This window comes from Plectrocnemia conspersa, unplaced genomic scaffold (assembly GCF_051122295.1).
Source record: "Plectrocnemia conspersa isolate PC_06_02 unplaced genomic scaffold, ASM5112229v1 ptg000013l, whole genome shotgun sequence".
Lineage (NCBI taxonomy): Eukaryota > Metazoa > Arthropoda > Insecta > Trichoptera > Polycentropodidae > Plectrocnemia > Plectrocnemia conspersa.
The window spans coordinates 9534597-9558830 of NW_028277177.1; the positions used below are offsets into that span (position 1 = coordinate 9534597).

The window sequence follows — 24234 nt, forward strand, 5'->3', positions numbered from 1 at the left end:
AAATTTCTCGATTTTTGATTTTTGAATATTATTGCTCGTGAAATTTTTGAGAAAAAGCTCCATGTACTGGTTTCTTTAGACAAATCCCAACATCTTAGAGGCTTTATTGCACATATTTTGAAAAGTATGATTTAAAAAATAATCAAAAATCCAAGCCTATTCTTTTTTTAAATTAAGGCAAACTTTATCAAAAACCGTTGGTAAAAATCATTTGTTCAAGGGGCTTAGAGAGTGTGTGTGTATTATACTGATTAGAACATATTCACGTGAAATGTATTTAAAACAAACATATTTTTGGAAAAACTTACTTGTGATCGATCATATTTGAATATCTGGAATCGATTAGTCCTCCTCCTGTCATTGCCTGGAGCTGGTATTTGGGAACCATCATTGCAGTTGTAATTAGGATTTGGGAAGGAAATCACTCGTCTGCTTCGGGCGTTGTATTCCTTTTTAGCTGATTGTTGTTTTTTGTGGAACAGTACTGAAATATAAATAATAAAGTCATGAACTTATACAAATAGACTCGGTGTCACTTAGTGATAAAATAAAAACAATGTCTTCATCATAAGTTTTCCAGACATTATTCTTACATTTAATAAGCCACAAATATGAACGGACTATAAAATATACGTTATCTATATAAATGTTTTTTCATATTAACACTAGAAAAGTTGGTATTTTATACCTTTACCAAATCCTCAAATAGTTCAAAATATCTAAAATAATAATTCCAAAGTCTTATAAAAGAACGCATGACTACAAGAATACAGGTTTAAAGTTTTGCATTCTTAAATGTAAATATAGATAAACTGTAAAGCAAATAAATAAATGGCCACTGTCTTTAAAATATAGAGTTTTTGATTATTGTGTACTGAAGAAGAAAATTACGACAGCGTCTATCAAATTTCATAATTTTAAATCATTTACTTTTAAATGTCATACTTAAACTAAAATGTGGCAGGCGCATTGTCAAACGGTCGAAAAATAACATAATTCTAATGGCTCGCCAAGCCAACAAGATGAAATGACTAATTGTAAATTCCGATGAATCGTTCTTAATGACAGGCGTAGACATCAGGAGGTTTCTCCTCCTTTCCCTTGATAAAAGTCTGATACCACGCCTTGTAGACCATGCACAAGGAAGGCATATGTTTTATCGGGGCTCACCGCTGGGGCTACGCCCTTGGCCATTTCTCTACTAGCTCTAGAATAGAACTGCGCTACAACGCCTATACCCTTCAGATGATTAAAGCCGCTAGAGCGTGCATGCGTCCTTTCATAATAAAGTTGCAATATAATAGTTTAGATATCTTATTTTAACTTTAAAGATTTCAAATTATTTTCAATTTTAATATTATCACACCAAGCAATGGATAAGAACTTGGAAGACGCGTTGTATTACTGATCCATTAGCTGAAAAAAAGCTAGTGAAATTTATGTTACTGTGGAATCGTATATTTAATCACAATCTATGTCAATAAAGTAAGACTCAAAGATTGCAAAATTCTTTATAAGCAAAACTCACTAAAAGATCCCACAATGAGTAGAATAAGCAGCACAATTGTAGCCACCATCGTCACGACCACAATTGCCACTGGAAGTCCTGCTTCTTTCCTCAACGGCGGTATAAACGTAGGAGTTTGATTGTAAATCTCAGGAATTGATAGATGATCGTCGTATTCCTTCTCTTGATCGTATTCATCGGGTGTTGTATCAGATCCTGGTCTCACCATTGACACATATTTAGCTGGCACTGAAATTTGTTCTTATATAAACACCATTGTTTTAAATAAAATATTTTTTATGCTTATGAAATTTACCAGTAAAGCAAATCCTATCATCAGGCTCATCAGGACAAGCACATGTATAATTATCTCCATTAAACAGGCAAAGATGACTGCAACCTCCATTTTTCTCCCTGCATGGATTCCAACCCTTCTGCCTGTCAGCAGAAACTGCCTTAATTTCCATTACCACTTCCAAATCGGTTTTGATCGCAGTCACATTCTTTCCTGTAGTTTTCTGAGCCCTCATGACAGATTTCTTGAACCAATCCGTCCAATAAATATGATCTCCAAACTAAAATAAAAACATGATATTGAAAAAATATATATTGATTCACAAAGCATTTCAGATCATACTTGAGTCAATCCAAATGGATGTGTAGCTTCTGGCACAAGCTGCACTCTATTCCCACCGTGCAAATCAGCCGTTTCAATTCTATCCTTCAAAGCATCGGCCCAATACAAGCGTTTCTCTTTATAATCCAAGGCTAATCCATTAGGGAATCCTAAATCTGTGTTGATTATAATCTTCCTGGAAGATCCATCTAGCATTGCACGCTCAATTCTCGGTGATTCTCCCCAATCGGACCAATAAATGTATCCTTTCCTTGGAAATACCGCCAACGATCTCGGTTCGTCTAAACCTTCTTTTATAAGCTTCTTCCTGCAAGATCCATCTAAACGAGCAACCTCTAATACTTTATGATCATTATCAGTCCAATAAAGGTTGTTAGCAATCCAATCTACGCCTAGCCCGTTAGGCGTTTCTAAATTAGTCGATACTATGGTTTTAGCATCTGAATTATTTATCATGCTTACACTCCTATAAACAGACATATGAGTAAAACATATTGTAATTTAGTTATTATTTTTTTTATAACAAACCTTATTATATTAGCGTTGACATCAGAGTAAAATATAAGTTTCTTCTCCCAACTAAAATCAACGGCAATTGCATTCTCAATGTTATGGACAGGCAATGTAACATCCCATAACTCAGACGTATCCAAAGAAACTCTAGCAAGTGTAGTGCGAGTTGCAAATACAAGATAGTTGGAAGGATGTGGTTGGCATTGTATTCTAGAACCATCTGTGCTATTTGGAGAAGTCTGTCCTACAAACAATGTTCCAGTGGGACAACCACATGTATAACCACCAGGAGCTCTCAGACACAGATGAGAACATCCACCATTATTATTTCCGCAAGCATTTTCAGCAATATTATCAGCCTGTATAATTTAAACATACATATATTATTTTCAACACATCGATTTATAAAAAATTAACAGCATACCTGAACAGATCGAACATCCATCAAGCCTTCTAATTTGCCCCTTATTATTGTTCTGTCATTGCCGTTCCTCTTATCTGCCCTATGCAAAGCTTCCGTCCTCCAATCAGTCCAATAAACATGTGTTCCAACTACCACCAAACCATATGGATATGGAACTTCATTCAGTAGAATCCTCCTGTCTTTTCCTTGAAAGTCTGAAGATTCGATGGTGCATCTTTTAGCATCGTTCCAATACAACCTTTCAGCCGGTCTATCTATGGCCAGTCCGTTCGGCCATATAAGATTATCTCCGATGACAATTTTCCTATAACATTCCCATTATTATAAACTATTCTTAAATATATAGCTCAACAATATAATACCTGTTTTGACCGTTCATATCTGCCTTTTCAATTTTAGCATGAGCGCCCCAATCCGACCAAAACATGACACCGTGATGGTAATGGAGAGTTATGGCTCTTGGCGAATCTGATAAAAATATTTAATAAGTCACTTTTTAAAATCGTATAATATTGTTTCTTGATACATACCTAATCCAGAATATATGAGCAATCTTCTGTCAGACCCATCGAGCTCTGCAACTTCAATACTGTTTCGACCGGCGTCAGTCCAATAAATCTAAAATTAGTAAATATATAACACACGTCTCTTCGATTTATTGATTATGCTAAGCACAAATAACCAACCTTTCTTCCTGTAGAATCAATAACGATGCCATCAGCAGTGTGCAAGCCGTTCGTGATAACTGCAGTCAGCTTCTTGCCATCAGGAGTTGCTTTATGTATAATGTGTTCTGCTGTATCAGTCCAGTAAATCTCACCTGTGTTTTAATAAAAAACATTATTTACATATTCTAAACATCGTATTCTCTTATATAATATCATGCTGGTTTTATCGACGTGTTGTAAAAAAGTATAAGTGTTCCTCATTGACGCTTTTTACTTATTATGCTGTATATCAAACATAAAAAACTCGAAGCATGCGGGCCGCATACGGCCCAGACAATGTATAATAATGTTATTTGTGTACTTAAGTTATACAACATTAAACAGCATATTTAAATGACGTTGTCAAAGTGTAATTTTTTATATATGTATACACTATATATACATCTAGCTATCTTATATTTGTGGGAAATACCTATTGTGCAGTATAACTGAATATTGAGATGAACTAATATGTTTTATATTTATAATTTACATATATATGTACGATAGCATTTGAAATAAATCAGACAAGCTTATATTATAATATAAATATACCTGATTTTCTATCGACATCTACAGCCAATGCACTCTTCAATCTGGGAAAAGGTAAAACGACATCAATGACGTAGGGAACATCCAAAGAAATCTGCCTAATGTCGATGCGATGTGCGAATATCAGAAAGTTCGTAGGTCCATTAGCGCAAGTTCTTCTGTCATCCTAAATAATATACATATTTATATTATTTAAGATAGCTATTGCATATTAAAATATAATATAAAATTTACCCCTAGCTTCACTCCTATAGGGCATCTGCAAGAATATCCGTTGGGTTTCAACATGCAAAGATGTGAGCATCCTCCGTTCTTCTTGCCACACCTATTGATGGCAGTCTTCCTATCTTTGTGATATATTTGAACATCATTGATCGACATTACGTTAGTGACAATCGTCCTATTTCCTTTTCCATTAATTTTATTGATGACGTGGATGGATTTGGTTTCTGGGTCGGTCCAATAAAGATCATCACCATAGATATCCAGTCCGACAGGTTGCATTACTGTATTATCTACATAAATAAATTAAGAAACATTATTGTGTGCCCTTTTGATAATGATCGAGTTCCCTTCGGGATGGATGTACATATAATAGAATACGGATTCACCGCCAAGCTTTTGCCTTTGATTGCTAACTTTGAACAATTGTATAAAAACAGGAGTTATGTATTGTTAGGTCGACTGCCTTTAAAGTATTTTAATTGTAGTGTCTCCAAAACCGAACCTTGTTTATCTTAAAGTGAAGATATATAGATTTATGACTAGTCAAAATGAAAGCAAATGTTTAGATTAGTCATTCATAGATTCAAGAGGATTTAAATTTATAAATATGACTAGCTCACATACGGATATTAGGCATTATATTAGTGATACATACATATCAAAACAGTCCTTTCGCTTCCATCAAATTTAGCATGCTCGATGGTTTTGGTGCCGACGTCCGCCCAATATACTCTTCCACGGGCGTAATCTAGAGCCATTCCTTGCGGCATTGCCATTTGAGTGGAAACAATCTTTTTTCTCATTGAACCGTCCATATAAGCACTATTGATTGATGGGATTTTGCCCCAATCGGACCAAAACATCATTCCACCTAAAGATAAACAAATAACAATATAAATTCTAATACTAAAGCTATGTTATAAATATATATCTATTTATAAAATTATACCTATGGGATCAACGACTATATCTCGAGGTTTATCAATTTGATCCCATATGAGGACAGTTCTCATGCTTCCATCAGAAGTAGCTGCTTCAATCCTTCTTGATCCTTCATCAACCCAATATAGTTTATCGGTGATCCAATCGTATGCCAATCCAGTTGCGTTCGCTATGATTTAATTAAAATTAATAAATGCCTATATTTATCTATTAAAGTTATCTAAAACTTACTCATGCTTGTACTAGCAATGACAGATTGATTGCTACCATCCAGAAGTGCACGGTTTATGGTATACTTTTCAATATCTGTCCAAAATATTGTATTCGTGTCTCTATTCCACGCCAAGGAAAAGGCAGACTTAATACCATTCAAAGGAATGACCATATCGATGTTTGTGTCAGGTTTCAGCGTTTCTAGATATCTAATCCGTATTTCTTGTCTTCTGACGAACAGCAGTAGCTTTTCAGCAGTTTCTTCGCACGTGCGTCTATAATTAATATTTTTATAGTCACAGTTCAAACCCTTTAAGCATAAAATGTTTTTAAATACCTATCATAACTTAAGGTGCTACCCAAAGGACAATGACAAGTGTAGGATGATCTATTTGGAAGACACATATGAGAACAGCCGCCATTGTTATCTCCACAGTGATTATAATAAAGTGGTTGCCTCTGAGAGTGAAAGCTGTAAATTGAGTTATATAATGAAATATCTTTAAAGTGTATTATAACTTATTTAATAAAGCATACCTGTGGATATCCATAGGGGAGTTCAAGGAACTGTGAACAGTCTGGAAACCAACGCCGGTCTTCTTGTTGACTGTAGATATGCTTTTGGTATGCCAATCAGTCCAGAAAATAGCATCTTCAAATAAAGTCAAGGAATATGGATGTGGTAATCCTTTGCTGACGACCTAGAATTAATTGCATATTTTAAACATATCCCTGTTATAACACAAATAGAACAGGCAAAATGCTTATTTGAGGTTTGAAGCAATAAATTTATTTTTAACAGTCGGTTATATTGTATTATATTTATTTATTAATAATACCTTTTTTCTTTGAGATCCATCAAATTGAGCACTCTCTATGACATGGTGTTTAGCATCTGCCCAGAAAATTCTGCTCGTTGTATAATCAATTGTCAATCCATTAGGCCAGAAAATCGATTCTGTTATAATAGATTTTCGATTGCTTCCGTCCATATCTGATCGCTCTATCTTTGGATTTGGACCTGTGAATAAATGTACATATAAATGATTTGTTTTAGTTTTCTTTCATTATAATCTCTTACCCCAATCCGTCCAGAACACTACTGCATCTCCAGGATGAACAGCAATAGCCCTAGGTTTATCCAAATCACAAGCAGCTATAACAGCCCTTTGCAGACCGTCCAAAGTCGAGACTTCAACTCTGGTAGTACCAGAATCTGTCCAGAATAGCAAATCGTGAACCCAGTCGACTGCAACTCCAGCTGGTGTACTTAAGCCCCATTTTACAACATCTAAGATAATAAAATATGTTATTTATATCTTGATACAATTAATATTTTTATATTATAAAAATAATAATACCTGTGATATTTGTGCCATTGACTGTAGCAACTCTGATTGAATCAAGCAAGACTTCAGCCCAGAAGATCAATTTTTTATCATAGTGATAATCGAGGGCCACTGCATTGTGCAGACCTTTCAGGATAGAGGTATACTTTTCGCTGCTCAATGATACCTTTTAAATAAAATGATTTGAGTAAGATGCGTTATTTTATTCAAGAACTTCTTTAACAATATTCTCACCTGTCTGACTTCAGCTCTGTTTGTGAATAGCAAAGTTGGAGAGGCGCCCAGAGCTTTGCAAGTTCTAAGGTCAGGTCTTAAAACATAACCAGTCATGCATCCACAAGTAAAACTTCCAATGGTGTTACTGCAAGTCTGGGAGCATACAGGATCTTGGAGGTACATGCATTCATCTATATCTGTGCACCTATTGAATATAATAAATAATCAGATTTTTTATAATCGGACATGTTTGGGTAAAATATTGAGACAAACATACGTATAATTGTCTTGAGACAAGATGTATCCATTTTTACAAGTGCACGCAGGTTGTCCTTGATAAGTAGTAATGCAGATTTGTTCGCAATTACTATTATGATCGCAATTCCTTAAGGTGGGACAGTTTTCTTCGTCGTCGCCCATTGGACAGTCTTTCTGGCCATCGCAAACGTGCTTCCTGTTCACGCATGCTCTGTAAGCGCTACTTACGGTGTTGTTTGAATGACTCTTACATAAGAACTGTCCAATTTCGCACGTGACTTCGCAGTTGTTTTCGTCGTCTGCGTGAGAGCAATCCGGAGATCCATCGCACACCCAAGTGTTCTAAAAAGTACATAAAAATGTTAGCATTCGTTTAATAGAGTAATAGGCATTTAATATACAAATAGCTAACCAAAATGCATTTTCCATCCGAGCACGTGAATTCATCAGGAGTACAGGTCTTAAAATTACTAGGCCCACATCCTTCTTCATCTTCTCCGTCAATGCAGTCGCGCTCCTTGTCGCATCTCCATCTACCCAAAAGACATTTTCCATCGCCGCATCTAGAATAACATATTATTATAAATATATGGTTGTATTGTAACATACATTCGTCATGGATTTTTAGTGTTAAATATAATTGACGGTTGATTTAATTTAACAAATTTAAGGAATTGCAGTGTTAATTATTCGCTGGATGATCTCTTCCTGTTATCATCATGTCTGACATCACTCGTTTATCAAGGCATTTTTTACATGCTCGTATTTCGAAACACTCGCAATCCGAGGTTCCATTGTATAACATATTTATAAGAATGTCTGACTGTTTCGACCGAGGCTAAGTTTTCGACAATGCTACGCATTTTCACGTAGTATAATGGTTCACAAGCTCTTTATTAATCAAAATAGCTGAGAGAAAATCTTGGTGTCTTTGCTGCTTTTATGTTCTATATGCTGGTGTAATTACCGTAAATTTAAGCATCTATATACTCCAGAAAACAGAATAAATATATCTTCTGATATACCAAAGGTAAAAATACTATTATTACCGTTGCAAATTTGATGTGAATAACTAAATATATACTATAACTTTATTGACTGCTTACCGGTATTCGTCAGGACTACACATCTTTGCTTCTGGAGGACACGCATCCTCATCACTCCAATCATCACAATCGTTGTCTCTGTCGCATCTGAAGTCTTTCCGGATACATTTTCGATTCGAGCATTGAAATTCACCCTCACTGCACGTAGGTGGATCGATGGCTGCAAATTAAAAGTTGGACATCAATACAAGCTCATTTTTAACTTTACAAATAATTTAGTATTGTTTTAAACATACGACATTCCGTTTCGTCTGAACCATCTTCACAGTCAGCCTCTTTGTCGCATTTCCATGCTCTGGAAATGCATTTTCCGTCGTTGCATCGAAATTCGTTTACAGTACATCTAAGAAATATAATAAAATAAATAAATAATAGTGCTATAAATTATATAGTCAGGTGCTAAATAACCTGCTTTTTCATAAGGGATTATTAAATCTATATTTAATTCATAATTCATCGTTCTCTTAAAATAAACTATATGGTATGAATTATTGATTATGCATAGTTATTGTATAATATTATATTTAAAACTAAGTTTTAGGATCAATATATAAATTAAAATTATAGATATTAAAAGTAGAAATTTTCTTAATTAAAATCCATATTAGAAAATCTCAGATTTTTTATTACAAAATTATCATTTCTGCTCTTGTAATGATTTTTATATGTATATATAATTTATTATGAAATATTTTTTACCACTACTGAGATTAAATTATCTGAATTTTATGTTAGTTACGGGTTGATATCAAATCTTTATTAGGTTTTTTAGAGTAAGGTGTTTTTTTATTTATTCATGAAAAATTTTTAGATTGCTTTATTTATTTACTTATCGCAAGTATTTCATGACAGGTAAACACAATTACCAATTACTAAAAAAAACATTAGACTCAAATCAAGGTTTGTAAATCAATGATCTATTTGATTAATTTTGAACAATTACTACAGCTAACATTCAATAAATGTCAATAAGCACAATCTATTTTGATTACATCTTAAATATTCATCCGTAAGGTTAGGAAAGTCTGGAAAAACATAATTTGCGATAATCAATCGGAATAATAATCACTAATTCTGATCTCCCAAGCTTGATAGAAATTGATTAACACTAAGGTTCATACTACCAGTGTATCGCATTGTTACATTATCTATTGTACTATTAAGTGTTGATTGATTACTGTTACCTATTAGACTTTCTAGAGAATATGCCACGGGACTTCTCTTTCAAGCTTTCTTAGAAATATTTAGTCTAGAATTCCGGAAAATATTAAAAAATACTCATTCAAGGTTTTATATTATATAAATTATTTCGTCGTATTACTATTATTAACCGCGCGGCTACTCATATTTTTGTCGCTTTCATTCATATATAAAATTTAACTACATTTATGTTATAGAATTCACATATCTTTCTTTAACGACTTTTACGATCTTTTCCCCGCTGTAAAAAATATGTGAAAAAATCAGTGAGCAAGTAAAAACAATCGATCCCAATAAAAAAATATATATTTTTGCACGGCATAATTCATTTTTGGTTATAAAAATTGCAATTCAATCATATCGTGAAAGTTGTGATCGCTGTTGTGAAGCTTATTAGAAGCTAATCATCGCCAATTTGTATTATTTTTGGATGATTTTGAATATGAACATGCAGATATTCCATATTACTCACATATTAGGTGGTTTAGCCTGGGACGTGTTAGCCGAGTATGGAAATTAATGGAGTAATCCTATATTTAGATATTGAAGAAAATTAAAGGAGGGTCCTATTTTTAGACTTCAAAGAAAAAATTAATGATTTTCCTAAGCTAAAACAGACGGCTGAACGATTTTCATTTTCCGGTTGAAATTCTTAATTATTTAAATAAATTCAATATTAAATTACAAGAAAAATAAATAATGGAATATGACGTGTTCAACTGAATAAAAACACATTAAAAAAATGTAAATATCTCAAAAAACTATGCTAAAAATAATATAATTAGTATAATCACATTTCTCACAAACAAATTTTCCGACAATTTGTGGTTGCAAAATCGGCAAAATGACGACACAAGAACTCTTGGTGAATCAAGATGACGGCTTGGTTATGTCCAGCTTTCTATTGTTGTTAAGAATAACCCTTTCTTTGCACGTTAAAATACGATCAATGTGTCGTTTTAGTTGCGAAAGAGAGACGCAGAGCAAACGAGCGTTTCTTCAACTTTTTTTATTATATCTAACTTTTGTGCAATCTCTTTAAGATATTTCAAACTTAAATAAATAGTATATACACTCAATCCTCAATATTTATGTGGTAAATACCTTCTAAGAAATATTGCTTAAATCGAGACAAAATGAAAATTGTAATAAAATGTTCAAATAATATTCTCGTGAATTCTTAACGTTTCATTTTTAACTTGTTGGGGCCTATTTATATATAGATTTTTATTATGGCCAAAACTTGGTGGCACTCTGGTAACACTGGCGTGACGGTGTTTTCTCTCTCGACTGGCAATCTTCGGCAGTCACGCGCTCGCGCCCCGCATAAAGTAAACGAGTAAAATCTTCAGTGACACGCGTGTACTCTATAAAACAACTTAAGACACTGCATAAGCAGTGGAAGAGGTTCCAGATGTAGGTGAAGTGCAAGAACACATCGCCGCGCTACAAGTGTGGAACCAAATATGAATGATTTAGAGTGTTTTAAAAATAGTTTTTCTTAACCGCGTAATTGTAAAAGCATGTAAAACGAGCACCGCGTTAATCGCGGGATAAGTTTAAATATCACTCTATCGTATATATCAAGTCATTTATATTATTCTTTACGGCTAAGTGTTTCACATATTTAACTATTGAATCCTAAGGAGTCATTATTTTTTCTATATTTATTAATTAATTTCAATGCTTCATCGTTTGTCGACTTCTTGGTGTTTCACCGTGGCTTAAAAATATAATAGATATCTTTACCAATACTAGGATGGTTATGGCGCGATTTTATATTTTTATTTTAAGTAATCAAAGTATAATCAAACCGAATTTTGGTCAATAAGAGAGTGCAAAAACAATTACCACTTCTCGGAAGTCAAAAAATCACGTCAAAAGCAATAAAATGGTGACGACGACGGCACGATTTTATTGCTTTTGACGTTTATTTTTGACTTCTGAAAAGTGATAATTGTTTTTTGCGCTCTTCTATTGCTCAAAATTTGGTTTTAATGTACTTTTTAGAAATCGTAATATGCTATCGTGGAAGTCGTAGTGTGAATGATGGAGTGTTCCCACTACGACGCGACGGCATGATTTTATTACATTTGATATGTTGATTTGAAGTATTTAAAAAAAATGTTTTCTTCTTTTTTTAGGGAAATCAATAAGTTTATGTGAACCTGGAGACGATTTGCTTGTTGCGCAGATCTTCTAACAACGATCTGATTAAATTGATTTGATCTTCTTGAATGAATAAACAGATGTTTTAACATATTATTGTTAAAAGATCTGTTTCTTCTTTTGCAAGAATATTATCAAATCTACTAACAATTTGTACCAGAACGACTTCCGGTCCCACTACGCCGCATTTGTGCCAAATCTGACGATCGAAGTGAACAGGTTGTTTTCTCTCTAATATGTGTATTGTCACTAGCCACCATCCGATTACCAAAAGTAAATATCGCGAAAGGAATAAAAATCATTTTAACCCGTTAATTAAAAATCTTTAATAATAAATTTCAAAATATTTTATTAACTAAATAAAATAAGCTAAAATATAATTTTTTCAAGCGTGTTTATTAAATCCGCTTCCCCGAAATTCTCATATTATGTATTTTTAATATTTCTTAAAAATGCATATTCTGTAATTTTAAGTATAATTGAAAAAAATACCTGTGACGCTCATTATGATACAATTATCATGATTACAGAATTTTTTTGTAAATTTAGAGTTCCTTTTCAACATTAGATTTATTTTATGATTCTTAAGTAATTTAAAAAACTGCTTATGGTGGTCATCATAATTTTATTTTCACAATAGTCTAAATAAAGTGATAATGTTCGATTTATTTCCTTACTTTTTTGTTAGTTTTACTGATAAATAAAATTAAATTTTCCCTTTGTAAAAAATGATTCAGCCAACCACTTCCCGATTATGTTCTGACTGGCTGTGGCCCGCGACGGTCCACGAAATAATCAATCCGGCCCGCCCTCTACAATATAGATGAATAAATAGAGTATGATGATTAGGGATTTTAGCTGTCTATATTATGACTCAAACTTCTCTGTTTCGAACACCTAGCTCACATAAACCGTTTTCGTTAAAGGTGTGGTTTTTTGCGCCCGCCTATAAATAGATCGTTCGGGATGTTTTCAGATACTCGTCTGACGCACATCTACGATTCAAGTTGCCGACTTCTAATTACATGTACGAATGTCACGTTTTTAATTAAGTCCAAATTTGAGATTTATGGCGTCGCAGGCAAGCTAAGAGAGAGAGGCCAAAAATCGAGATCCGATTGTGCTCTGAATTTGTCGGCGGCGCGATTTGCGTCGCCATTCCGTGTGCCGCCCCCTCAAAAAACGTTTTTGTACGGCGCAAGATGGTCACCATGACAACGCGGCCCAGCAACCACGCGCCGTGGGATGCGTGGGGGTGGGCGTGGGGGCTCGCGCTATTGATCTGCCCCTGGCGGGCCAGGCAATGTCTCTCTCCCGCTTTGCTCTTGCCGCCCTCGCCCAATGCCAAAACATTTGTGGAATGGTCATGGCATGGCGATTAAGACAAACTTGAAGCGATTAGATAGAACGTCAGATTTGAGAAGTGAAAGTATTGGTCTTCAGAAAAGGTCTTGTTGATTTGATGGGAAAATCTGGCATCGGCGAGGAATCAACAGATGTTTTGACCATGAATGTGACATTGCCGCGGGGGCTCGCCTCTAGATTTCGTCGTAAATTAGGGATGGTCTCGGGTTTTTCAAATTCCCGGGAATCGAGATACAGAGCTTCGGTTATTCCCGGGACTAGAGACTGATTATTTTTCATTTGAAACATAGAAAAAATACGTACTATTTTTAAAAAAATCGATCATCGGAACTAAGGAATTCCAAATTGTCTTAACATCTAAACATAAATGAAGTTCAATATTAAATTTACTCTTCAAGTATTTTTATAAAATTACATTTTTCATACTTTCTCGAAATAATTTTATAAATTTACGAGTTGCATTTAGGGTATAATTGATGTTCGGTTTCAAACGAAGTTTTCAATCTGGAATTTCTGTACTTTTAATATTTTCAAAGTCACCTTCCTGATTATATTGTTCATTATTGTCGTCGTTCTCTTCATCATAAGTTTCATCTATTTTAAAATTTATCTCCTTTCCATTATAAATGGATTTTCATATTCAATATTTTTATTACTCTGGCTCCATCAGTTGCTGTTGCCATAATGTCGGTCTTAAACACAGTTCCAAATTCAAACAAATGGCTCTCAACAATTCTTCAGATTTCAAAACATTCACATCTTCCTGATTTGCAGACTAGTCATAAATTGAAAATATTTTCTTTACTGTGTACGATGAAATCGAAACTTCTATATCGCTAACTCATCCATTCATCCATAGGTAAAATGAAGCGAGCACCCAACTTCTCAAGATTATATATTTAATTAATAATCTCTCTATTTTCATCATCATAAAATTTAAAATCAATTTCATGGTATCTGATTGATTCTTCGGCAATGTATATCCCTTTTGCCAGATTGATTCTCGAATGAACGCACTATTTGTGATCGTTTTAATTGATTAACAGTCTTCAATTGCATTGCATGATTTTTTCATGATTTTATCATTTTTTTTCGCACTATTCGGGCATTTTGTTTTTGAGATTTCAGTTGATTTTTCGGTTTTGTTGTCGATGGGAATTTTATGGATCTTATCCAAGCATACCATAAAGCACAGAACGCATTTGGCTGAACCCAGATGGCAAACCAATACTTTCAATAAACATGACCTATTATTCTAGGAATAACAGGTGCATTGTAAAAAGTATCGTGGGACTCGAAATATTCCATCATTTAAAGTGATACTTGTACTTTACAAACATTAAAAAGTTTTATTGTTAATATGAAATAATCTCTTACCGCAATTAATCTTTATCTATAAAGCTAAATATGAAGATGTGACGAATAGGGTTCTCAATTATTCGAATATATTCGTATTTCGTATTCAGTTTTAATAACATGTACATATACATACATCTTTCTATATAAAAAATAATAAAAATATCAAGCATTAAATGTTTCAAACATTTATTTTAATTATTCGTTCTGCCGTAAAGACTCACTCAGTTACTGTTGCTGTTGAATTTTTATCAGCAATGGTTTGCAGTAACTTTAACTTGAAAACTTTCAACATACTTAAAATTAAACATATTTCGCACTGATTTAAAAAAGAGAAAATTTTATACCAATTATTAAGAAAGTCCACAGCTGCATAATAATAACTCAGAAATATGAGATATTTCTGAAATTTCGGCATTTACAAAGTGTTTTTTTTTTCATTATTTTGAATTCGACTGCTTTGTCAGCCATTTAGATAATGGGCGAATTTATTCGATATTCGAATATTAAAATTGAAATCTCTAGTTGCATGAATATGGACCATATTCATATGCGAAGTTCGCATAAATAGTTCTGAAAAAACTCAATGTCACTAAGTTGCCGTATTGACTTTTCGAAACTTCTTTAAATAAAATATATGGTGGGTTACCGCCGTTTTAACATCGTGCCATTTAAGATAACTAAAATATAAATTAAAATATCCAAATGTGTACGACAGATTTTTTTCGTATTTCCCCCAAGTTTAATTGTATTAAAACATGTTTTTACATTTTACACGCTGAATTCAGCTGGAATTATTATCTTTACCTAATAAGGTCATCGAATTTATTTTAAAAGAATATGGTACTATGAGAGATTTGATTTTGATTTTCAAGATTTTGCGTTTTGACACAGAATGAGTAGTGCTAGACGCACAATTATTTTTAATTGAGTTATGTAAGCTTTCGTTAGTACATCTGGAAAGTTTAAAGGTAATCCGTTGATTTGCGATTTTGTAAAATTTTCTAAAGTTCATAGACTTCTTAAAAATTGAAAAAAACATAAAGTATCAGCACAAACGAGATTAATACTAGGGACTATAATCTAAACATGTTAATATTCGAATGCCAAATAATGTTTTGTCATTAAACAACTATAACAAAACAAACTATTCTTGCAGAAATAGATTACATTTATGTATTTATATTTAAAGGTATATAGGTTGTTACTAAATATGTATTAGATATGCCAATATATCTCAGCTTAGTCAATTAGTCTCGCAAAATATGAAGTATCAGCCGAACATGGAGGGAATTGTCGAATAATAAAAACGAGGGGGATTTACGTATTTTTTTATGCAAAAAATACGAAGGGCTCTGATTCTTTTCTTAGGTTTCCCCCATTTTTAAAAAAACGAGATTCTGCCCGTGAAAGATTAAGTTCTTGGGTGTGCGAATGCAATTTGGTGATAAATAGAAAGCGGAGGGTCGTCCCACACCATTTAGACTACCATTCTATGCGGGCATCGTTCAATGCAATTGTGTTATCCCAGAGTTTAGAGGGGTTTCCAAATCATCGTTTCGCAAGGGCGCCCCGTCGCCTAGGTCAGTGATTTACCCTTGGTGCCCAATTTGGGGGTGGGAATGTGGCCTGGTGTTGCGAAAGTGAATTATGAGATTTGACGCGTGAGCGCACTTCAAACATTTGCATTTAGACTGTATTTTGACTCTGAAGATAGATTGTTTCCGATTATCCTACTTACTCTGATTTGGTGCAGTTGAGCTCGTCTGAATTGTCTTTGCAATCATTGTCGTCGTCGCACAACCAACTTTTGTGTACACACAAGCCATTGGCGCATTCGAATTGATCTGCACTGCAATTTGCTGATTGACCTACAATATAATGATATTCAATAACTCTGACAGAAGTAAAATTCTTGTAGAAGAGAAAAATGCACTCACCGCAATGAGTTTCATCCGAAAAATCGCCACAATCGTCGTCGCCGTCGCACAACCAAGATTTCAAAATACAAGAAGCAGACCTAGGACACCTCAATCTTCCTTCAGATTCCAAGCAAGGTGCTCTAGCTGGACCCGGGCGACAATCCACTTCATCTTCTCCACCAATGCAATCAGCGTCTCCGTCGCATCTATGCTCCATTTTGATACAAGCACAGCTGCTGTGACATTCAAACTCTCCCCTCCCGCAAGCAGCTCTACAATCTCCATCGCCATTTCCTAGTCCATCTTCAGCTAAATCATCTTCATTTCCTTGCATCACCACATTAGATCCCCTTCCGCCCAGAGGTTGATCAATCATCTTACCGTGCACTATAGATCCCCTGTTTGGATTCATTCCATAAGACATGTGATCTTGTCTTTGCATGGGATTTATGCCCGGATTGATCCCCCTGCCCTTTCCAGTTATCAAAATATGATCCCTGCCAGTGTATACGTCTCCTCGGCCGCCAATTCTTCCATTATTTACTGCCGAAACGTGACCACCGGCTCCGTAAGGAGAGGCGCCGTTTTGAACTCTACCGCCACTGCGGGTGTAGGGTGGTTCGTATTCAGCTTGTTGGTGGTCTATGGATCCTGGGAACGGTACCATGTGTGGCGGTGGTGGCTCATGTCCGCGGACTCTTGGGGTGGAATTTGAAGGAAGAGTTGTCGGGTAAGATCCTCGTAATAAACCAGAGCCGTAAACGACTCTGGCAGCACCTCGCTGAACAGGCGATTCTGTTGGTTGACCATCGGCGATAGGTGGAGGAAGTCCATAACCAATCTGCTGCGCAGCGCCTGTTAAAAAAAAATCAAAAAAATTAATATAAATATACATCATAGATATATGTATAAATACATATTATATAATCAGATATATGGCATATTTGATTTGATATTAGATATAAAATACGTATCAATATTTGATCGTAAAATCGCGTGACTACAGGCTTTTAGAATAAAAATAATCTAGAATTTACTGACTTCAATCTGTATATAAATTTAGAGGTTCATAATCAAATTGCAATCAAGTATTTATAACTTTATAAATTTTAATAAAATTTTATATTAAAGCTTTGATCGTATTTGGTAAGAATCACATTTACTGCATTATATTCGATAGCCAAGATTTACAGTTCTTATATATAAATATAGCTCTAATTTTACATTTAAAAGAACCTCTTGCTTTTTTACAAGGCTAGTAAAGTTATAATTAAAAATAATTGGTTATAAATTGTGCTAACAATGTGTGGTTAAAATAGTTGTATCAATTATAAATCCTGTCAAATGTAAGATTCATTTAATGATTCGTTTCCTTAATCTGTTTATTGCAATTACATAATAATAATTAAGGGTGTAATAAAAAACATATATTTTTACTCATCATCTTATACAAAAAAACATTATTTAACTATAGACAATTTTAAAACGTCTAGATATATTTTCAATGAATTGGTTATCGAAATATAAGGCCATCGGAAAATCTAATTGCGTGTCAAAAAAATATAATAGTTCAATTGGACGACCCCAAAGGGGCGATAGAAGTTAATACGCGGGAAAATAAAAATAGTTTATTAGTACAGGAAAAATTGTTTCATTAAACCAGCATGATATATCAGTAATATAAGTCAATGACTAATATTTGAAAAGGGGAGGAGAGAGGGAAAAAATCCGGGGCCTGTTCTCTTTGAGGGGCCCAACTCTGGAAAAATCATAGTAAGAATATGTAATATTTATAAAAAAAAGTAAAAACCGACCTCAAAAATGAATCTTAACAGTTGTTTGAGATGTACCTATATACTGATCTATTTCAGGTATAAATTCCTTCAGCCGTTTTTAAGCATATACAATATATAAAAGGGTCGGAACACTGCCTTCAAAAGCACCCACTTTTAAATGGACAGATTGTAGTTTTTTGACGAGGCTCCGCTTGTGCTAAAATTTGTTTGCTAATTATTGTTGAGTTTATTGCCTTTTGAATGTTTAAAACATATTAGACATGAGATAAAATAGTAGCAGTAAATTTAAGTATTCGATCTGAACAGTCAGATCGAATACCTAAGGAAGAAGCAAAGAAATTACGAAAAATCAGCAACAGCACATCTGGATTATATAATTTTAATGTTTTTATAGATTGTATTTTATATATATCGGTAACGCTCGGAGAGTTCCCACTATTTTATTGCGACGGCACTATTTTATTGCTTTTGACGTGGATTTTTGCCTTCTAAGAAGTGATACTTGGTCAAAATTTGGTTTAGATGTGCTTTATTCGATTCTAAATGACTATTTAATTAAAAATTAAAAATTAGCAAATATTTTTTGGATGTTTTCAAAATTGGCGGTAAAGTAGTAGAAGCTGATAGCAATAAAAATATACTGAAGACTAGAGCCTTGAATATAAAGAAGGTCGTAGAGGTCTTTATTCATCAAGGATTAGTTGAATAAAAATCACGCACAGAAAACGTACACAAAAGGCATTGATAATCACAGTTCTGGACCACTTCAAAAAGCTTAGCAAATGGGTGCTGCACGAACTGATTGAAAACCAGAAAAATTAAAGTTATGATGCGCTTTTATTACGCAACAGAAACGATTCATCTTTGAACCGTTTTGTTACGTGCATCGAAAAGTATCTATACAACGCTTTAACACACAAAAAAAATTAGTGATTGTTCGGTGGTCTGCATTCCATCGCTAAGTATTTTAAATGAATTGATAAAATGCACCAAAAACTGCGACGTCCAGTCTCCACACTGCTAAATTGAAAAGATACAGTTCTTTTGCACGACAATGTGTAACTGTAAAAGTTGAGTATAAAAAATTAATATTGCCTTGTCCTCAATATATCCCGATTCACTGACAACTTCTTACCTACTTCAAAGAAAATACCCATTTTGGTTTATACAGGTATGTGTCATTACAAATGTACTTATACAATCGCCTAGTTCAGTGGTCGGCAAACTTATTAGCCAAAGAGCCAAATATGTACATTACAACGATTAAAAAAAATTGAGAGCCAAATCTATTTATTAATTTAGCAAACCTTTATTATAATTTTCCAAATCAACACAAAGACGTTCAAATTTAGAGCTCCATATTTAGCCGCACTTTAGGGGCAAAAGAGCCGCATGCGGCTCCGGAGCCGCACTTTGCCGACCTCTGGCCTAGTTGATGCGTACCTCAGAAAAACCTTATGCCAATATATTGTATATTTTGAAGAAATATACTCGTAACAGTATTTGGAATATTCCTCGTATTTTAGCTGCAATGGCAGAATAACTATTATATAGATGTATAAATGCCACGATGACGCATTGGAGAAACCTGTCAAGTCATGTCTTAGCTTTCTAAGAAATAAGCGGGTGTTTTCAGAACACGAGTCTTTTACTTGAATGTTAGAATCACGCGATAATTCGTTCGTCTTTTTCTATTTTTTACGACTTTAATTTCAATACGGTTTATAGAATGTATTTTATGAAATACTTTTTATTATCATAAAGTATACATTTAGATTTGAAATTCTTTTATTAATATCGTATTGTTATGAAGAATAAAGGTCTACGCAGTTCGGAAATAAGACTCTCAATGACATCAAATCTATGGGAAGGTTGTTCGCTGTTAACAAGACATGCTTCGTTGTTAGCGTCAGAGTTTTGCAGAGGCATAGGTCCCAATTTAGCCTGTCGCCATGGCCACGACATGGGCCGCACGGGCCTGGAACAACAAACGTCACCCATTGTGGGCAGATTTGCCGACGGCGCCGGTACACGTGTCGGCGTCAAAACTATGAATGAATCGTGGCGCGCATGCGCGTCCGATCGATAAAAGATTTCCCTCGCACAGCCTCCTTCAAAACACACGCCCAGCCGGATATGAAACAGAACAAAAATACGAGTATTTTGATATCAGATGGGGCCGCTGTGGTGTGAAAGAGAGCGCGTGTTTAGACAGTATGCTTCAATCAGGTGTGACTTAGCGTTTGAAATCACTATACAGTCACACTATGAATCACTTGGCTAATTTTTAATAATTGTATAGAGCAGCTTTTTACAAATTAAATAAATTACCAATGGAATTGCTTTTAGTTTTTCCAAAGAAAATTGTGAGGACCACCGATTGAGCGTCACTCAAACAAATAAAAAGTCTCTGACATGTTATTTGAGCGTCGTTTTATGGAATGTTTTATGGAATTCAACAACATCAACGCACAAAAAATTTATATACAAATCCATATACGAACTATTGCATCATTGATCAGTCAACAGAAAAATAATTTGTGACGTGGATCCAGTTTAAATGTCAGAAAATAACCATGAAAATTTCAAGATGTGATATTCTAAATTCTGACTGGCGCAAGCACATGACATCTTAGTTTACGAAGTGTGAACCTGCACATTTGATCGATTGGCGAGTGATTAATTCCTTGCCGGCCGACCCAAAGAGCTTGATTCGGCACGCAGTGCTAACAGTTTTAATCTACTGAAGTATTCAGTCAATATATATTATCTTAATAAATTGTTTGTAACAATATAAACTTCTATATTATAACATACACTTAATTATAACATACAGATATCCGTATAACGCAGTGAAAATAATTGCGTGTAAAATGATGCATACTTTTTATAATGCTTTATTTGAGATTTAGATATGATTATTATTCAAGTTTTGGATATTCAGAGTTAAATGGATATTCTTAACTTATTAATTCATGATTTAAATGCCGGTACGAGTTTATAGTTCTAGACACAATAGGCTGTGCAAATTGTAAGGCGCCATAGCTGACTGTTTATATTAATATTAGATTATCAAGTATTAAACGTCATTTTCTCAAGTATTTAGTTTGATAGCCAGTATCTTTATTTTGAAAGTTATTGTTTATTTGCTTATTGTGAAGGTATACTATCACTCTTTAAACGTATGGTTTTGTTTGTATATGGCATATGTGTGCCATTACCTATACAATCGCTCACGGCGGATGGCACAACATGTGTGCCATGTTTCTTCTAAGTTACTGTCTGGTGAAACAATCTCTGTTTCACGATTTTAATATTGGTCTATGACACAACCTAATAAAAAAAATATATTAAAATGCAGGGATTGTCAACCTTTTTAACATAATTTTTTTATAAATATTTTTTTAATATTTCTTAAAACAAGTTTATCTTATCTAGTGTTATCTAGTGTTAATAATGTTTTTTTAAGTTTTTTTTTTAAACTTTGGATAAGGTAAAAATGTATTATTTTCGAATGAGTTCCATTGTGGTGGCAATTGTAAACAGATAGCTTGGAATGACAACGATAGCGATTTAGCGAGGATGTAGGTAATGAACGCACAGTATATTTATGATTTAAGAAGTCTTAATCCTGAAAATCCTGAATATCCTGAAAAGACACATAGGGGACCTAAGACCAAAGTGGATCATGATGAGCTAAAATGGTGAAAGTAGTTAGAATTTTAAACTACACGTGAAGCAGATGCATGGTTTTATGTTACTATTTCAACGATGTTAATCAGCAAGGTTAAAAAGTTACCACATGAATTTAAGAGAACTGTTCTAAAATCACTTTTTCATCGTATTACAATGTGTCATGGATTAATTTTTGAAAATCGCAAGCATTTGGTATACTAGTTGGATAAATATGAAGTGGCAATGAACAGTCTTAAACCGAATTAGCACTTATAAATAGTGTCTGAGTGATCTAGTGGCTTTAATATTTTCCACTACATTTTTATGAAACCGCAATTGATTACGGCTGATGCCCACTGCGATTAGGTAGAAGAAATTAATCATTAGAATATATTATATATCGAAAGGCAAGGGTCGACTATAGGAGCTGGACTGGAGGAGGAACTGCATGTCAACTATTGCATTCACAAGTCCTTGCATCAAAAACTATCACTTCCTTTAGCCTTTGAATCATATACTGCAAGGTTAAGTATCTAGTTTCAACAATCTGTGTTTGTAGCGTCCTTAAATATAGCTCCATGATCTGGAATTCAAGTGAAGTGTAGTATTCCTCGATGTTGGAAAGAATTCAAGGAAAAGTTCTTCTGAGATATCTCAACAAGTGAGAGTACGGGTTTATCATTATTTGTATATTAGTGCATTTTCGGCGTAGCATCTAATCAATGAAGCATTTTTTAAAGTTGCTAAAGGGCGGTGTTGACAACCCGTCAAGGCCCTAGAGAGTCGCGATCGTATCCCTTATTCTTGACAGTTGCGGTCAGGATGTCAGTGCTTGAAAACGTTCCTCTTACAGCTTCTGAACGAGCTTACCAAGCACAAGGATTTTCTCAGCGATAGCTATTAGTATGTGGGATGATGCTCATCTATTTTAGATATACAGTATAACTTTTTTTTAATGTTATTTTTTAAATTATTGTTTGTATTATATAATAGCCTTCATGACACATTGGGAAAAGCTCTCAAATTTGTAATATTAAATAAAAGTCACTCGCTCCACACTGCCGACATAAACAAGCCACCGCTAAGTTAGTTAAGTATAATAATTTAGTAATATTTAAAAAAAAATATGTAATGTTTTTCTATTACGTCAATTTTTTTTATAAAATACAATAATATTTGGGCAGTTTTCAGAAACAACAATAATTCAGGGTTATATTTATCGAGACTATATTTTATCCATTGTAATGAATTGCGTTGTGGCTCGCTAAAAATGTTTTATAAAAAAAAGATTGTCGACGTAAACAAACGATATTGCATTTACGAGCGGACGTCCATTAGACGGTATATATTAACAGTTTTAAAGCACTTGCATAAAAGCCCATTTTTACCGTACTACGCATCAAATCTTCACCAAAGCAGGTACAGACACCCCGCAATATGACATCAAAAAATGTACTGATTTCGACTTAACTCGTGAGAATATCATATCTGTACTAGGCAGTTACATCATCCACGTTGATCCGATGATCGAGGATTATAAGGGACGTGCAACTCCTGGATTACTTCAAGAGTTTATAGGCCAAAACACTGCCGTAATAAATCACTTTCTTCAGTAACTTTATATTGATGAATTTGCGGAAGTAAATTCATCAATAGCTACCATTTCGCATCTGACTTTGAATAAATGAAGAGTTCAACTGAATTCGCAACAAGCGAAGGTACGTCGAATCGACTAAGACGACTCTGAAGAGACATAGAAAAGCAACCGCCTCACTTCAAGTGTCTGATATTGAAAACTCAAGAGTTCAATTTTGAGTGACGCACTACTACTGCAGTAATGGACATATAGAACTATGTTTTTCATGAAAAATATAAAATTATTATTAACTGTTTGTTTTATATATAAATGATATAGTTAATAACGTAAGAAAATGTAAAGTTCATCTATTTGCGGATGACACATTGATCTATTGCATGGGTGATAACATTGAAGAAGTTGTGAGTAATTTGAATGATGAATTAGGTGTGTTAGAGATATGGTTAAAGAATAATGTACTTAAATTAAATGAGAATAAAACTAAATGTATGTTTATTAATTATAA

The 24234-nt window shown here is 34.0% G+C and overlaps 1 protein-coding gene across 2 annotated transcripts in view; it reads right to left on the bottom strand.

Moving 5' to 3' along the window:
- The window catches only part of Lrp4 (LDL receptor related protein 4), a 28988-nt gene that overhangs the window by 1913 nt on the left and 2841 nt on the right, over positions 1–24234 (bottom strand). For both annotated transcript variants that reach the window (XM_088202510.1, XM_088202511.1), the window contains exons 3-28: positions 16680–17516; positions 16481–16610; positions 8886–8992; positions 8650–8809; positions 7956–8106; positions 7563–7885; positions 7304–7490; positions 7082–7235; positions 6802–7011; positions 6560–6741; positions 6258–6421; positions 6058–6192; positions 5739–5995; positions 5515–5676; positions 5221–5436; positions 4575–4855; positions 4344–4506; positions 3768–3901; positions 3612–3699; positions 3444–3549; positions 3082–3385; positions 2673–3016; positions 2145–2610; positions 1824–2082; positions 1529–1756; positions 309–484 (exon numbers count right to left, since the gene is read on the bottom strand). In XM_088202510.1, the coding sequence (XP_088058636.1) occupies positions 309–484; positions 1529–1756; positions 1824–2082; positions 2145–2610; positions 2673–3016; positions 3082–3385; positions 3444–3549; positions 3612–3699; positions 3768–3901; positions 4344–4506; positions 4575–4855; positions 5221–5436; positions 5515–5676; positions 5739–5995; positions 6058–6192; positions 6258–6421; positions 6560–6741; positions 6802–7011; positions 7082–7235; positions 7304–7490; positions 7563–7885; positions 7956–8106; positions 8650–8809; positions 8886–8992; positions 16481–16610; positions 16680–17516 (5924 nt within the window). The remainder of the gene's footprint in view (positions 1–308; positions 485–1528; positions 1757–1823; positions 2083–2144; positions 2611–2672; positions 3017–3081; positions 3386–3443; positions 3550–3611; positions 3700–3767; positions 3902–4343; positions 4507–4574; positions 4856–5220; positions 5437–5514; positions 5677–5738; positions 5996–6057; positions 6193–6257; positions 6422–6559; positions 6742–6801; positions 7012–7081; positions 7236–7303; positions 7491–7562; positions 7886–7955; positions 8107–8649; positions 8810–8885; positions 8993–16480; positions 16611–16679; positions 17517–24234) is intronic.